Raw genomic sequence first — 14,397 nt, forward strand, 5'->3', positions numbered from 1 at the left:
CGGAGTCATCTGCCCCCTACAAGAGCCCACCAAGACTTAATTACAGTTTGAACCTGTCCCATGAACTGTTTAAGAGTCAATCTGGAATTTCCTGACTGGCACTAGCAAGGTGACCTGCATGAGAAAAATCCTGCCAGTTCCCCTCCCCCCCAAAAAGATGATGTCCTGGCCTGAAAGAATCCTCCCGTTTCTTTTGCTGATACCTTCCTTGCCCTACCCTCCTTCCTATAAAAACCTCCTACTTAGCTGGTCCACCTCCTGGAAGCTGGTGAGATAGGACGTGGCCCAACTCATGAATCCTCTAAGAAACCCAATCAGACCTTCAAACTGACTCGATTCGGTTTTGCTTTTTAACAACATATATATAAATAAATTACAAACACAATTAACAAGGCCCTGTGTTCCTCCACTTTGAACGTGACAGCTGGATGCTAAGGGGCGGGAAGCAAAATCAGAAGGGAAGGAAGATGTTCTGAGAGCCAAATCCATGAGGACCAAGTAAAGTGAGCCACCAAGTACCCTTGCCTTCCAGGAGCCAGTTCTGTGTCTCATATATTTGTTACGGGAAGACCCTGGGAGGGCTAAAAGACAAGGAGTTCCTTAAAATGCTGTGTCCTGCTATCGGGTGATCAAGACATCTACAAGGTGGACTCGGTCTCCGCCACGATGCCGGCAGGAACCACCGGTTCCTCCCGGGGAACGGATTGTTCTGTGGGATGTGCCCCGGGATGACTGGGCACTGCTGTCGAGCTGCCCAGAGACTAGCTGAAGTTCACTCGCTTTCCTTGCACTCAAACAACAGTGCAATTATGGACACCATCCTTCCTCTTTCAACAGATTAATGATGAAAGAAGAGCCTTGTCAAGGGCCAGAGGAGAGGAAAAGGTAATTCCAATGGATGAAATGAGCTGTTCCTGCCGCAGTCTGTTCTCATCACAACCCTCTCCGGGCTCCTCCTCTGTTTCTGGGTTTGGGCTCCTGTCACTTATTTTTGCCGAAAAGCTCCCCTGACACTTGGAAGGGAGGAAAGGGGTCTCCCGGGCTTCACCTACGGGAGGAAGGAAGAGGAAAGTGCCTCCACCGGGCGCTGACCATGGGGCTGGGCACCCTTCTGCTCACATATTCAACACCACCATAGACACAACGAAAAAATTCCTTGAAGCCTCAGACCTTCTATTTCAGCTTCATACCGAAGAACTTTATTTTTTGTTTTTTTGTTTTGTTTTTTTTTTTAAGCTAAAATGGTACTGAAAACAAAATCTTCTCAACTAGCTGCTTCGGAACAATATACTGTATTATGAAGCTCTGTACATTTTCAATGTTTTTGAGATCTTGACAGGCCAAAGTCAGGTCCCCACTTCTTCTCCTTGAATTCTGAAACCGAACGGTTTTCTGCCTCTTCCAGGCTCTTCTGCAACAAGGCCAGGCTGCCGGATGGAAGGAGTGGCATAAAAAGTGCGTAGGAAAACAGAGCAAGGGACCACCCTCGGGGCCCACGGTGGCATTGACCTAGCAGAGGCTCTGGCTTCCGGTCCTGCCGGGCGGCCGCGTCAGACCACCCAAACCCAAGCTGTGGGGGGGGGGGGGGGGGCTGTACAATGGGTCCCCTTGAATCATGCTACTAAAAAAAAGGTGCAATGAGAAAGAAGTCCCTGTGCATTCTCAGTCACAAGTTGTGGGCAGAAGAACCCACAGGATTCCTCCCTTTGGTATTAAATAACAGTTTAAAAAAGCTTTTTAGAAACAAAGCAAATACACGGTGGGACCGGACACGGGAGCCGTCCCAGGTTAGTCGTCCACTGAAACAAGTCTCATCCCTAGTCATAAATAAATAATCTCTGCCCTGGTCGGACTTGCACGCCAGGATCAATCTCTCTTAACATCTTACTTATTTTATTACTGCTTTTGGTTTTCTGGGACTGATTGAAAGTTGCTCAGAGGAAATCTTTGGTTTTGCTTAAGTGTCCATGACATTTAATCATGACTTTCCTTGCAGTTTAATTCCAACCAGTCAATCAGTTAATCCACTTCAATTGATTCTGGGCTCTCGGTCATTGGCTTGCACTCATTGGGCATCCGCTGGTGCCGGCTCAGCTGCGTGGCCTGCGTGAAGCTCCTCTCACATCTCTCGCACCTGGTGGAGGCAAGAGAGAAAATTGAGACCAGGGAGCGGGGCCTGCAGGGTGATGGGCTTCCTCTCATCCTGCCTAATGAGAACCGACATTCCAAAGTGGCTTCAGATTTTACCGGCTCAAGAGGTTTAATTGGTGGCTCCTTCCCAGGCCTGGAGGCCTGCGACGGGACAAAGCCCGTCTGGTGCGGAACAGAGGGATCTGTCAATAGGCAGGGGGAAGGTGATTTCTCCAGAGAGCCTTGTCCTGCTGCAGCTCTGATCACTGTCAGTTCAAATAGATAAAGAACAAAAAGAGATTTTTAGGAGTGAGCCATCAAAGCCCCAGCTTGTCTGGAGTTTTCTGCTCCGTAACCCCAAAGAGAAATTGGTGACAAGTAGAATTTCCCCTGCTGCTAATTTAAAATCGGGGACTTGTCCTCCGCTCAGCGCGGCGGTTGAAGAGCCACCTCCTCCGAATGTGGAAGGCGCAAGAAGCGCGACATCCATCTGCGCGACCGTGGGGGGTGGGGGGGTGGGGGGCTGCTTTCGTGCAGAAGTCTCACACAGCGCTGCCAAAAACGCGGGGCTAAAAGAGCTGTTTGCACGGTGGGGTGGGAGACAGACGAATTCACCATCAGCCAGTGTCTGCGTGGCTCAAGAAATTCACCTGGCGAGACGGTACAGGCAAGAATGTCCCTGGAGGCCAGAATTAGGGGTCAGTGTGTCTGATGAGAAAAGTGGCATCCCGCTTCTAGAACATCTACTGTCTTCAACTTAAAAAAAAAAAAAAAAAAAGATTGTAACCTAAGAGACCCTGAGCTCGACCCATCTCCCATGCGACACCCTCACTAGCTCGATGGCTACCCAAGCTACAGAAATACTAACGCACGCGCATGTGCACACGCACACACACATCCAATGGTGGTGTCTAGCTTTGCTGTGGTGGTTGTGACTCCTGGTTGGGTGTCTATGATTACGCACACACGCAAACGGGGGCAGCAAGCTGACACGTACAGTGACTGGCCTGTCACCGCCCTGCATGTCTGGGCTGCCTGGAGCACCAGCTGCGCCCCCAGGAGGGCACAGCGACCACCACAGCATCCCCTTAATGTCTTCTCCCCGATCCTTTGAAGGAAAAGATATTCAGGAGCGCTGCAGACACTCGTCCCGCTTCGAAATAACACAACCTTTGGTCTCAGGTCCCTGCGCTCCTGGGTTGGGGTAGAGCTCTCAAGACCTTTAAAGTCCTCACGGCTCCATCACGTGCCCCGTTATCTGGGGGACAGTCCTCTCTTCCCTCCCCCCCTTTTTTTAGTCCATCATACAAAGTGCCTTGTCAGGGAGGGATAATTACCTAAAGCAAGCAAGCAAACAAACAAAGAACACATCCATCCACTTTGGGGGTTCCTGTCTATTTTTTAATGTTGGGAGTCTGGGGGCTTGACCATCACGCTGGGATTTTTCAGAGTTCCCGTGCCAGCTGAATGTGTCAGGATGAAGAAGATGTGTTTCTTTGATTATCTTCCCGGGAATATTTTTAGCAGCCTGTTCCACTGTTAAAAACTGCACTGTGATCTTGACAAATGTATAATGTCAGCTTTAATGTATCAGACCTATCAGCTCAATGAAAATAACTCAGAAGTATTGATCAGCTAATGATTTTTAGTGTATTCATTAACGTCCACGGGCAGCTCATCCTCTCTCCAGAGCTCCCGAGGTGCTGATGACATGTTAGCGAATTGCTGATTGTTTATTAGAAAACTGATTAGTTACTGGATCAGTGTGTCAAAATATACTACCTTTCACTGCCTGACAAACTTTGAAATTATTATATTCCCTTTTTAAAAAAAAAAAATTCTGAAGCTTTGGAATCTATTTCAAAGAGACTGGTTTGAACACTTACGAGGAAAAACCCTTTCCCCGGGTTGCGTTTCTGCACCTCTCATCTTGGGTGTTCGAATATAAAGAATTCGGACACAGAAAGTTCCGTGCTTCATATGAGGCAAAGTGTACGTCTCTATGTGATGATTAAATATCCAGATTGGACCGAGACCTTCGGAGGTGAGTTACGTTTTTCTCAAGCGGTTTGCCTAAGTGGCTGCACAGATATTTAAGCTCCCGGAATCAGAAATCTACCAAGTCCACTCTGTCGGGCTCCCGAGATGCCATCTCCAGTGCCATGTGCCTCGTGAGCGAATGAAAACACATGCACATGCGTGTACCTGGGTGGGTTCCTTATCAACCCGCCAAGGAAGTGAAGAGAGCTAGATAGAAAAAATATCCTTTTTATAGAAGATTTTATTTATTTGACAGAGAGTGACAGAGCGAGAGAGGGAACACAAGCAGGGGGAGTGGGAGAGGGAGAAGCAGGCTTCCCGCTGAGCAGGGAGCCTGATGCAGCGCTCGATCCCAGGACCCTGGGATCATGACCTGAGCCAAAGGCAGACGCTCAACCACCTGAGCCACCCAGGCACCCCTGAAAAAATATTCTTTTAAATAAGGGAAGAGCCTCCATTTTACATTCATCACCTTTAATTTGAGAAAAATTCCCTTCATGAGTTATTTTTATAGCTGAATGAAACTCCTCAGAAAGACAGACTCCATGCAAAAGCCTGGTACCTCTAACCCTGGACTTCACGCGGTGCAGCAAATAATAAGGAAAGAAAGATGGGGGTAATGAGCCGGGAGCAAAGGAAGGCTCCTGCACGTGGGTCTTCCTCTTCGTGCTGACGTCACAGCCTTGAAGGGGACATCACAGGGACACTGAAGCAGAAAGGCATCGGAATATTTCAGTAGAGAGAAAAACCCCCAACTGTCTACAAGTATGGGTATCTTAGTTAGATTTGGGTTCCTTTTAGATTTGAAGTCACTCCTTACTTCATGTGATGGTTGCCTGGCTTATCGGTGCAGAAAGCCTAACAACTGCCACCTGAAACTGAGAGAGGCCAAAATGACATCAAGTTCCGTTACACAGAAAACCTGCAAGAAGCTTTCTTTCGTGCCTCTGCAGCTGGTCACCAAATATTTCTTGGATTGAACCAAACTGTGCAGGGCTTGTGCATACGAAGTGCTCAATGCCTAGTTACTGATGTCCCCTTTTATTTGCTCTGTTGCCTAAATCTTGTTAAAAATATTAGATGCTCTTCGGGATATCCTTGGATTTTTTTTTTTTTTTTAAATAATGAGCCAATCTGTCTTTACTTAAGGCAAAGATGTACTGGTGAGTATCTTCCCCTGCTTCTAACAAACATGAGGAGAAAAGCCTTTCCTCTGGGAAGTCCTAATCTTCCCAGGCTCCAAAGCTGGGCATCAAGCAGTTCACATGGATCCAGGCAGAGCAGAGCAGAGGAGAGCAGCCCCCCTCTCTGAAATCTTCAGAGATTATATTTAGGAATGGGGGGGGGGGGAGAAAGGAGTCCTCACTATAAAGAATAAGTTTTCGATGTCAATTAACTTCCTTCCTTCTTTCCTCTTTTCAGTAAAGAGCTGGCAATTATTGTTAAATGAAATAATGTCTTGCTTTTGTTCCTTGCTCTCGATTACTTCCAGTCCCACAGTACAAACTGAAAGCCACGACCTCCATCATGCTCCTTTGGTCAGTATTTTTCCTATGTGCTCATTTACTTTTTTTTTTTTTTTTTAAAGGTATTATTTATTTATTTGATAGAGACACAGCGAAAGAGGGAACACAAGCAGGGGGAATGGCAGGCAAAAGGAGAAGCAGACTCCCCGCCGAGCAGGGAGCCTGATGCAGGGCTCGATCCCAGAACCCTGGGACCATGACCTGAGCCAAAGGCAGACGCTTAATGACTGGGCTACCCAGGCACCCCTGTGCTCCTTTACTTTAGAAGTTCTAAGTCTACAGCCAAATTGCCTGTCAACAGGCCCATGATCTACCTGCTGCTTGGGGGTGCAGCAGTCCAGTGGGATCTCAGCCAATCAGATCGTGAGGCAGAGCCTGGACAGAGACTCTGATCTCCTAATGCCAAATCTTCTCCAGCCTTCTTTGGATGGCAATAATCTTGATCTGCCTACACCCACATCCCAGCAGATTTTAGATGTTGGAAAGGACCCTCCCCTGTGGCAGCAGGCCCCTGAGAATTCTGTGAAAACCTCCAGGGCCCTGGGTGGGTGGGACAGTTTGGGGGCTGAGCCATTTGGGGCATCTCCATGGAACCTGCCTGAGGCGTACAGTTTAGGGTTCTGCATCTTTATGAGGTCCTTCCCCTTCTTTGTAACATTGTTTAAGCCAATGCCCATTAGTTGAAGTAGTAAAAGTAACTGTTGCGGTGAAATCCATTTTATTGACTAATCTGCAACAAAAGTTTTTTTGAATGTTTCTTTTATGAGCTTGTAAAAGGGTATCTTCATAATATTTACAAATGTCCGTGGGATGGATATTTGTGAGCTATGGTGAGAAGCTTCCCAAAACTCCCTTGGGATAGTTCAATCCTGGACAATCTGATTGTATACACCAAAGGATTTAGCTTTCCATTTCCTAGAAGATGTTTAAAAACTTGCACTATTTAAATGAGCATACACTCGGTTCTCTCCTGGGAATATATATTTGATAAATCAAAATTTAAAAAACGCACCCCACCCTACATACAGCATGTAGCTATCTGAATTACAGTAGAGCAGAAGGAACTAAAGCATGTACCTAGAATCGAATTCAGCCAACCCTTGTGGTTTTCTTAATTCGTTTTCCGGATGAAATTAGGTGACGGTCACAAAAACATACTTTAAGAAAGGAAAAGGATGCAATTATTAAAGCCCCTCAAATATTAATCTGATGAATTAAAGTTAAAATGGCAACTCTATTGGAAACATGACAAAAACAGGATGTTAGAGAGAAAAAAATTGAGTGGAGTCAACGAGGTTACATATAAGTAACACCTTAACATTAATAGAAATCTATTTCCCATTTTGACCCTGAAACCTCTTCAATTAATTACTAAAATCTATTTACACAGCAACAAGATAAAAATCAATCTGATTCCTGGCACTGTGTCTGTTAGGTTGCCCTCTCTAATGTAAGGGGCCAGAAGGATTGTCAATCCTCCCGCATCTTTGCTTTTGAAAAGCTCTCCTGCTCCAAGGCATGGGACTTGGGCGACTGCCCTCTTCCACATCCAGAGCAGTGACGAAGCCAGAATCTGTGAAGCCCCCGAGGGTCAGGCCTGAGGGCGATGACAAAGTCCACTGTAGGGGACGCACACACCTATGACAGGAACTCCAGTATCTGCCCTAACCACTGGCCCTTAGGGTAGATTAGAAAAAAAGCGGCCCCTTTGGGCTATCACAGCCCCCAGAAGGTCCAGCTTGGCTGGTGTAGTACAGGTTTGATTTTAGACCTCTTCCTGTCCCCTTAGCCCAATGCTTTTGCACAGTGCACAAGCCGCACCCATGTACGCAGAGAACAATTAAAACTCTTTTGATTATTAATATCATAAATTAAACCATGGTGAGACTAGTTAAGGATAATGAATAAAGGTAACTAATTTGTGGGGAGGTAAGTGAAGATGACAACCTTTTAGGAGTTCCTCCCTCTGATGGCAGACACCGAGGCAGGCAAGAGCCAGGCCAGCAAGACTCTGCTACTCCGAGACAAGCCGAGCCTCAGGCCGAGTGCCAGAGCAACAACGGACCACGCCAATAGGTCTGAAAGGGAAATCATGGGTAATAAGACTCTACAAAGACTTGTTGGCTGAGACTGAGCAAGGGGATTCGTCTCCCACTGCCTGAATCATTTCTCTTCTTGCTTGATCTTGTCCTACAGAAAGTAAATAGGCTACACATCTATGTCCTTTGAATTTTCCTTCCCAACCAGGGAAAACCAAGATGGCAAATGAGTAAAGAGATACATGGAGGGTTGAAGAGAAAAGAGTCCATCACACAGAGAGCAGAAGTTGCTTCGAGACAACCAAGTCAAACGTACTGGTTCTCGCTCCCAAGCCTTTCCACACACTGCTTGGGCTGCCAGAAATGCCTCTTTCCTTTGTATGCCTGGAAAACTCCTACTCATCCTTCAAAACCCATCTTAAACATCATGTCCGCCAGACAGCACTGATAACTCCATTTCTGGGCTACCCTGCAGCACTGTATGAATATGGCTGACTGTTCTTCACTTTTATACTTTTCATCCTATGTTGTAATACTTGCTTATTAATTGGGCTTCCCCATAAATTATGTGGTCTTCAAAGACTGGGGGAGCGAGTCTCATTCACCTTTGTATCTTTTGCACCTAGCTGGGTGCCCAGTACAAAAGTAGATGCTCAATAAATATTTGCTGAATGAACGACACATACATGAATAAATGAATGAGTGAAGGAGCAGGCCATCGTGCATGATTCAGATGTCCACTGTTTTCATGGCTGTGCTATATCTAGAAACAATCTCTCTCTGGGGGGCTCTTACCTTGCCAAAGTCCTTGGAGTCCAATCCTGCCTTTTTCCACATTCCCTGAATCCTCAAGCATTCGGATGTGCCCTGTATGTGCTTGTGTTTTGTGTCACCAACATAGTAATTCTGAGATCCGAAGAGCACTCGAAAAGCCACAAGCTGGTCGCTATCACAGATTTAAACCACTTGAACAGATAGGAAAGAGGAGGAAAGAGGAGGAAAGAGTCCACCAGAATCCTAAAACATTCAAGTTTCCCAAGGGATGACTATTTAGACGTCCTAAATCGGGGCCACCTCACTGACGGTCCTGGGCTTGCTGGTGGCCCAAAAGTGGCACCTTGTGGGGGCTTCCAGCTTCAATTCTAGAAGCATAGATCCTCGGGAACTAGAAAGAACCTTCAAATGACTTACTCCCACTTTCTTATTTTTCTGATGAGAAAACAGACCCAGAAAGATCGTCCTGTGTCCACGGTCGCACAGCTTGAGAGGAAAGAAGGTTCTAGGATAGGCTCTACTTACTTGAAGGGCTTTTCTCCAGTGTGGGTTCGGATGTGGTTGTTGAGGGTGGTGGCCCCGGCAAAGGCACGGCCACAGTAGCCACACTTGAAAGGCCGGTCACTGGAGTGAGTGACCACGTGGTTCCTCAGCTCGGACGGTTGTGAAAAGGACTGGGAGCAGTGACCGCACTGATAAGGTCTGAAACAAATAAAGAGACTGCCTGGTCATTACTGTCTGCGTCAGTCAGGGCAAATCAGCATCATGAGGCAAGGGCCAGAACTTTCCAGTGGTATTTTCTCAGTTTTCCGAACAGCACCTCGGGCTCTGGCTGCTGGGTCCCCGAGACCCGTGCATGCTGCCACGGGAACAAAATTCACAGAGCTTCTGAGGCACATTAATTCCCAAACTGAGTATTCCTTTCCGGTATTAACCATACCATTTCAAGAACCCTTGCCTTCTTGTTTTTATCCCCACCCGAGGCAAATATTAGCGCACTTTTGGGAGCATTGGAAGTATGGGCTCGATTAAGCAGAACATTACAAGAGAAGATATGTAATTGTTGCTCCTAATTCCGTGGCACTTGAAACTCTTCAAAGCGCTACGTCAATTACCTACTTTCATCTTCACCCTAATCCTCCACGGCAGGGAAAGCATCTGTTACTATCTCTGTCAGTTCAGAAAACGGAGGCTACACCGTCCTCGTAGGAATTAAGTTTTTGAGGCCAAGGTTACTCTAGGGTGTGTGGACTTGATCCTGAGGTAAACATGCAGAGAAGGCAGCAAGCGGCCTGCATGTTTTAATAAATGCTCAACTGCCTTGGGGTCTGCAAACACAACCTCAACTTGGGGTCATGTACCCAGCCAGATCTGTCTCTTTATAAAAGCAATCCTGACTTAGGCTTACTCTTCACACACACACACACACACACACACACACACACTTAACCACTGGGTCTTTTCTTTAAACTTCAGCTCCCCAGTTTAATTTGGTGGCAAGCAATGATTCATAGCAGCACAGAAAATGACGGGATGTCACTATGTTTGCAGGAGGGATGATGGTGATGCGAAGGCAAGTGGGAGGAAGTTGTGACAAATACCTGATAATTAGCAAGATTATCAGAGAACATTCTTTCCAGCTCGTGAGAAGGAAATCAATTTGGGGTTTTCATAAAATAGATTAAAATTCTGTCTTCTCTACACAAGTTCTGCTGCTGACTGAAGCAGAATCTAGGGAGGGATGGAAACCCTGGGGGAGTTTTCCCCATTAGAAGTTACCTCACGTAGTTCTTGGACAGCGCTCTAATTTGTTTATCAAAGTTTTGGTTAGGGAAATTAAGAATCTGTCATGAGGGATGTGAACAGCGCTGGCAAAGCCCTGGTTTGTGGCCCAGACGTTCCTGGCTGCATTTGAGAAAGCCCATGGCAGAAGCTGACTTAATTGCTCCACCTTCCACAAATGCATGAGCGCCAAAGACCAGAAACCAAAATGAAGGGCCAGGAGACAATGGTGAGCGAGCATGTACAATGATTCAATTAAGTGCAAAATAAAGTGGACCCACTCATTTGTCAAGCGAAGGGCTTAATTGTGGCTACTTGCCTCACTGAACACAAACACTATTATTTTACCAGGCTTCAGCGCACTGAGCACTGATTGTAGAATTTTTTAGCTTGATTAATAGTCCAGGATTGCTCAATAACTCAATACTATACAATTTTAATTACTTACATTTAGAAATCTCTTTAACTGCTCTCAAACAAGTTTCCAAAAATATATATAAGCATCCTTGGTAAGGAGTTTATCAATCTTGATAAATTACATGTGCGTGTTATTGCAATTATTAAATAATGCTTTGAAAGCCATTAAAATTTTATGTACACGGGAAGGTCCTCCTGCCAAATCTGTTCTTTGTAGTAACCATTAACCTTAAAGTGTGCCTCAAGAAAGAATTCCCTCAGGAGTCAACTTTTTAAAATGTTATGGAAGATTATAAACAAAATAATTTATTAATATATGCTATATCCACTGACAATTGATTTTTCTAATAGTGAAGGGACCATTAACAGTGATTAGCCTCTGGTTACCTATTTTTAATAGCTATCACAAGAAACAATAAACCACTAAATAAAGCCAATTAATCTTTTCTTTTTTTCTAAGTCCGCTGTCAAAAGTTGGGGTGATTTATTTCCTACGGTCAGAAGTCAATCCATCCTTTTTATGTTAACAGTCACTGCGGCCCAGATCTGCACACAGAAGAACAGAAATGACCCCAGAGAGGCTTATCTTGAATTCTCCTATCAAGAGACTCCCAATGAAAGGCAAAGAGGATTCTAACACATCCCCCTTTGCCCACTACCGGCAGGAAAGGTACTTGCTAGGTATCCAGTGACCAAAGGCACAGCTTTAAAAACTTCGTAGAATTTAGCTGGACTGAATGGAAGGGTCTAGACAAAAGGGAAGACAGCAAAGCGGAGTCCTGCTTCAGCCCCTAGCATTAGGCAGTCAGGCAGCTATGGGACTTGGACAAGTCAACTCGACTTCTGATTGCTGTCTCATCTCTCTGCTGAGAGGGATACACTGAACTAGCTGTTCTCCTGCATCTCGCCACGCTCTGTTCCTGCTTCCAGATGATCCACAAACGTGTGCTGCCTGAGGATCTGTCCGAGACACGGCCCCACGAGACACAACATCAACAACATGACCTCCATCTTCTATTCTGTCTACCAGCCAGTTCCCTGGACACGGGGCCTTCTACGGTTGTGTGTGTGTGTGTGTGTGTGTGTGTATACATGCTAATTAGAATATGAACCATTTAAACTTAGTAAACAGCTGAAAATTCAGGGCAACAAGAAAATCTAGTACCACAAGGCAGTGCTAAACCTTACTTTAACTGATCTCAAGAAACAAATCGATGTCCTTTCATTCTTAAGTACCTTGAAGAATAAGATTTTGCACCAAATGGTTACATTCACCTTGGCAAAAGCTGACTTTATGTAGAATTCAGAACTAAAATGTGTACTCTAGCTGTCACTATAATAACAGCTTGTCTCCCTCTCAGCCTAGAAATTTATAGAAAGTCGGCCTTCAGAAACTACAGAAGTCGTACAAGTAGACGCGATTCTTTCTTTCCCTGGATTTTCACTATTTCCTAAAAAATGAATAAAAGGAAACAATCCAAAAGTAATTTTAACACCGACTGCATCATCAGGTTTCACCTGAGGACAAAGGCCTACGTTTGAGACAAAATGAATTCTCCAAGCCCGAAGGCAGGTCTCAGAAAACACTATCACCGCTGTGGAATCTTCTTTGGAACAACTGGCCACAGGGGTTAAGACTCACGATTTACACCTGAAGGGCTTTGATGGCATGAAATTCGTTGCCATTACTCAGCTTTTTATCCTGATGACTAACATTCTCATTAACTTGTCCAGGTCTGGCCAAAAGTCAAGGCTTACATTACTAAACCTGTAGATACAATCCATTTCAACTCCAAAGTTCTTCCTCCCTTCGACATGTCCTACCAGCAGGAGCTTGGGAGAACTGATGTCATGGAGCACTGTGTTTAGCTCTCCTCTTTCCAGGTTCACAGTTAAGTGGGAATCTCCTTCCTTAAGCACTCTGATTCTCCCCAAGTCCTCATCCACAGACAACATGTCATTATTCTCAAAACAAACGCAACCAGCATTCCTCACAAAGGGATGACAGCTCAAAACCAGAAGAAGCTCATGGCTTTTTTACTACTTGAGACATCTAGCACTGGAAATGTTATCTACACTATCTACTATGGAAGCCATGAGCTCCATGGTTCATGGCATGAGAAATGGATGTGCTATTTTACTTTATTTTGATGATTTTAAATTTACCTAGCCTTGTGTGTAGTCGACTAGTGTCAACACAGAAATATCAAGGCTTCATGGAAAACGAGAAGGTGCTCCATACTCAAAAAAAAAAAAAAAAAAAAAACCAAAAACTAAAAAACCGACAAAGCCTGGGTCAAGTTAGTGAATGTGTATCACCATGAGTCCATTCTGAAGCAGACAGAGAGCAGCGAGACAATTTTGTACACCCCCTGGCACTCCGTGACTGGCAGTAACCCGGCCCAAGATTCCTCTCCAGGACAATGTGCAATTCATTTGCTTGGAGTCTGTGATTGGTTTGGTGTACACAGAGCAAAAAGGATGAAACATTTAACAAAATTAAGCGTGGTCTGGTTTAAAATATTAATCCTTTGATTTTTCTTTCGGGGCAATGGAAGCCTCCAGGACAAAAGCTGTTCCGGCTGGGCCCGCATTCTCTCCTTGCCCCGCGTCAAGTCCGCCCACGTGCAAATCTTCCAAGACTTCAAAGGGAGCACTACTTAGGTCACTGCTGGGCTGTCTGGAGGGAGAAAAGAAAGCAGCTCTACGGAAGGAGGAAAGATTTCAGGGAAGTGGCAAAAGGGCAGAGCCAAAGGACCTGGAGAACACGGAGCCCTAGAAAGAAGAGAAGCTTCACGCTTGGGGGCGGGGGGGGAGGGGTGTGGAGGGGTGGGGGAGGACAGTGGAACACAAGAACACGGACACACTGCAAAGAAACGATTACAGTGATGGTGATGGATTATCTCCAGGCTCCTCCCACCAAACAGCACCTCTGAGGGCCTCCCACCAAACAGCACCTCCGAGGGTCGTCTTGCCCTCTGGTACCACCACAACCAATCACAGACGATGATAGTCAACACAGCACAAATGTGAATAGCTGACGGGGCACCCAGGAGGCTAAAAGGCAAACAGGGGCCACACAAAAATCAAAAAGGAGACAAGAAAAGGACGCAACATAAAGATAAGCATTATAAAGACACTTTCTGCAGAAAATAAAAAGAAGACATGGTCATCAGAAAATAATCCACCGAGATTGCTTACCCCTTTCTGGAGCCCCCCCAGTGGGATTGTTGAGAGTTTCTGCAGCAGAAAAACAGAAGAGAAAAGGGATTTCTAACTTCTGGTTCAAGCAAAAGGGATTTAAGCTGTCCTAGTCTAGGTCATAAGCTAATGCAAAAACCCAAGTATTTGTGAAGTCCCTAAATAAAATCTTGATGGATCTAGAGCCTAACAGCTTCTTCCCTTTGAATTCACTCAGGAAAAGACAAAGCCAGTAGCTTGGGAAAAAGGAAGAAGAGAATTGGGGGTTTGTTTGCTTATTTAATATTAACAGAACAAAATCAAGAAAAAACATTTCTGTGGCTCCTGGATCCTCCTGGATGTGTTTTTTTTATCTTCAGTGCTAATTCTTACCTGACCAGGTCAACTGGAATTTCTTTCTGCATTTAGTGTAAATAATGTAGTAATGAAAAATGGTAATAATGCTGGCAACCCTAGGTGTCCCCAGAGCTTTCTCTTTTCTATCAAGG

General features: G+C 45.4%; 1 protein-coding gene across 1 annotated transcript in view; it reads right to left on the reverse strand.

The window, feature by feature from the left end:
- Window positions 1-1,949: 1,949 nt before the first annotated feature.
- Window positions 1,950-14,397, reverse strand: part of PRDM6 (PR/SET domain 6) — a 98,186-nt gene continuing 85,738 nt past the window's right edge. The window contains exons 7-8 of the mRNA XM_032425359.1: window positions 9,035-9,211; window positions 1,950-2,134 (exon numbers count right to left, since the gene is read on the reverse strand). Coding sequence (XP_032281250.1) covers window positions 2,020-2,134; window positions 9,035-9,211 — 292 coding nt within the window. The 3' untranslated portion in view covers window positions 1,950-2,019. The remainder of the gene's footprint in view (window positions 2,135-9,034; window positions 9,212-14,397) is intronic.

Source organism: Phoca vitulina, unplaced genomic scaffold (assembly GCF_004348235.1).
Source record: "Phoca vitulina isolate PV1807 unplaced genomic scaffold, GSC_HSeal_1.0 scaffold32, whole genome shotgun sequence".
Classification (NCBI taxonomy): domain Eukaryota; kingdom Metazoa; phylum Chordata; class Mammalia; order Carnivora; family Phocidae; genus Phoca; species Phoca vitulina.